This window comes from Malurus melanocephalus, unplaced genomic scaffold (genome assembly GCF_030028575.1).
Source record: "Malurus melanocephalus ecotype Western Australia unplaced genomic scaffold, MMel_1.1 scaffold_1816, whole genome shotgun sequence".
In the NCBI taxonomy this organism is placed as follows: domain Eukaryota; kingdom Metazoa; phylum Chordata; class Aves; order Passeriformes; family Maluridae; genus Malurus; species Malurus melanocephalus.
This window is the reverse complement of record NW_026625048.1, coordinates 10,133-11,845: the sequence shown is the minus strand read 5'-3', so window position 1 is coordinate 11,845 and position 1,713 is coordinate 10,133. Positions and strand designations below refer to the sequence as shown.

At 68.1% G+C, this 1,713-nt stretch overlaps 1 protein-coding gene across 4 annotated transcripts in view; it reads right to left on the bottom strand.

The window, feature by feature from the left end:
* CACNB1 (calcium voltage-gated channel auxiliary subunit beta 1) overlaps positions 1 to 1,713 on the bottom strand; it is an 8,817-nt gene extending 7,104 nt beyond the window's left edge. For 2 of the 4 annotated variants that reach the window (XM_057388345.1, XM_057388344.1), the window contains exons 1-2: positions 1,497 to 1,646; positions 252 to 338 (exon numbers count right to left, since the gene is read on the bottom strand). In XM_057388345.1, the coding sequence (XP_057244328.1) occupies positions 252 to 338; positions 1,497 to 1,583 (174 nt within the window). In that variant the 5' untranslated portion in view covers positions 1,584 to 1,646. Of the gene's footprint in view, positions 1 to 251; positions 339 to 1,496 lie in introns of all 4 variants that reach the window. The other 2 variants (XM_057388347.1, XM_057388346.1) reach the window with 2 other exon arrangements.

Genomic DNA, 1,713 nt, shown 5'->3' with positions numbered 1-1,713 from the left:
GCCCCGCAAAGCCACGGGGTTGGGGAGGGCGGGTTTGGTGCCAGCTGGGGGATGTCACCAAAGGGTCCCTTCCCTGGCACCCCAAAACGGGGCAGGGGATCCCAAAGGGGCGACAATTCGGGGTGAGGGACCCTCCAGCACCCGCGGCAGAGCGGAGAGGGGTTGGGGGGCAAAGCCTGGTGTGACCAAACCTCATTCCCCGAGGGGAAAAGGGCCGCTGGGACCCCCCAAAAGCGCCGGGCCCCCCTCACCTGCCGGACGAAGCTGTTGGAGGTGGTGTCGGACGAGGTGCTGCCGTCCGAGCGCTTGAAGCGACTCTTGCGCCTGCTGTACTTGCCCTGGGGACAGGGGAGGGGGCGACAGGGAAGAGCTGGACCCCCAGAAGTGCCCCYAAAAGTCGGGGGGCAGCTCCGCACCCCTCCAGCCCCCGCTGCCGGGGATGCTCCAGCCCCCTCCGCCCCCGCCCGSCAGCCGAACCCAGCTCGGGGGGTTCGGGAAGGGAACGGGACGGGGCTGCCCCTCCCCGAGGGTCGCGATATTGGGGGGATCGCGACCCCAACCCCACAGGGGGACACGGTGGGGATGGGCGGGTTGGGAGGAGCAGCCCCCAAAGTGCAGCCCCGTCCCCAGTCAAACCAGAACCCAACCAGGTGACATTTCGGGGGGTCCCCCACATCACCCCAGTGCCCGAGACCCCTCCCCAGCGTGGGCACCGTGTGCAGGGGGCACCCCAAACCTCCACCCACCCCAACGGGACCCCCGCCCCCTCCCACTGGAGGGGGGGAGGGTACCCCAGTGCCCCCCCTGCAGCAGATCCCTCCTTTTGGGGGAGGAAAAAAGGGGAAAATTCCGGGGGGAGCGGGGCTGTCACCCCCCCCAGTGCCCCCGAGGGACAGCTGGGCCCAGCTGCCACCCAGCCCGGGGGTGGGGGGTCCCCACGCTGGGTATTTTTAGGTCCAGGACTCCCCCCACAGTGACAAGGCTCTCCGTGCCCCCATCCCCTGGGACCCCCACCCCAAAAACTGTCACCCCAGCTGGCTGATGGTCCCCAAGAGCACGGAGAGGGGGGGTCTGTCCCAAATTCCTGGAAACAGGGGGGTCATTCCACCCCCCCAAACCCGAGGGGACAAACCGAGGGAAGGGGGGCGTGGGGAGCACCCCAAGAGTTTTCCCAATTCCTCAAACTTTCCCGGTGGGCGCAGCACGCCCCCCCAAAACCCACCCGCCCGCTTTGGGGGATTGGGAAACCGGCGGGGGYGGATTTGGGGTCTCTCCCACATTTATGGAGCGGACACCCCTTTTTTTGGATACTGGGAAGGRGGGGACCACCCCGTTATGGGGTGTCGGGGTTTAGGGGGAGGRGGTGACCCCCATCCGCCGCCCCCAACCCCACGGGAGAATCCCACGGGATGAGCCCCCTCCTCCACCCACCCGAGGGGGTACGGGCGGTGCTGCCACCCCCTCCCCGGCCGCCCCCAAATCCTCGGGGGTGTCACCTGGAGCGCGGCGTTGTCCAAGACGTCCATCTGGATGTCCTGCGTGGAGCTGTAGGGGGTCCGGGCCATGCCGCCTTCCCGCACCATGGAATCGGCGGGATTTTGGGATGGATGGGTGGGTGGATGGGGGGGAACCACACGGAGGAAGATGATGACGATGACGATGAAGCTCAGGCCTGGCCCCCGCGGTGACGGAGCGGGAGGAGGAGGAGGAGGA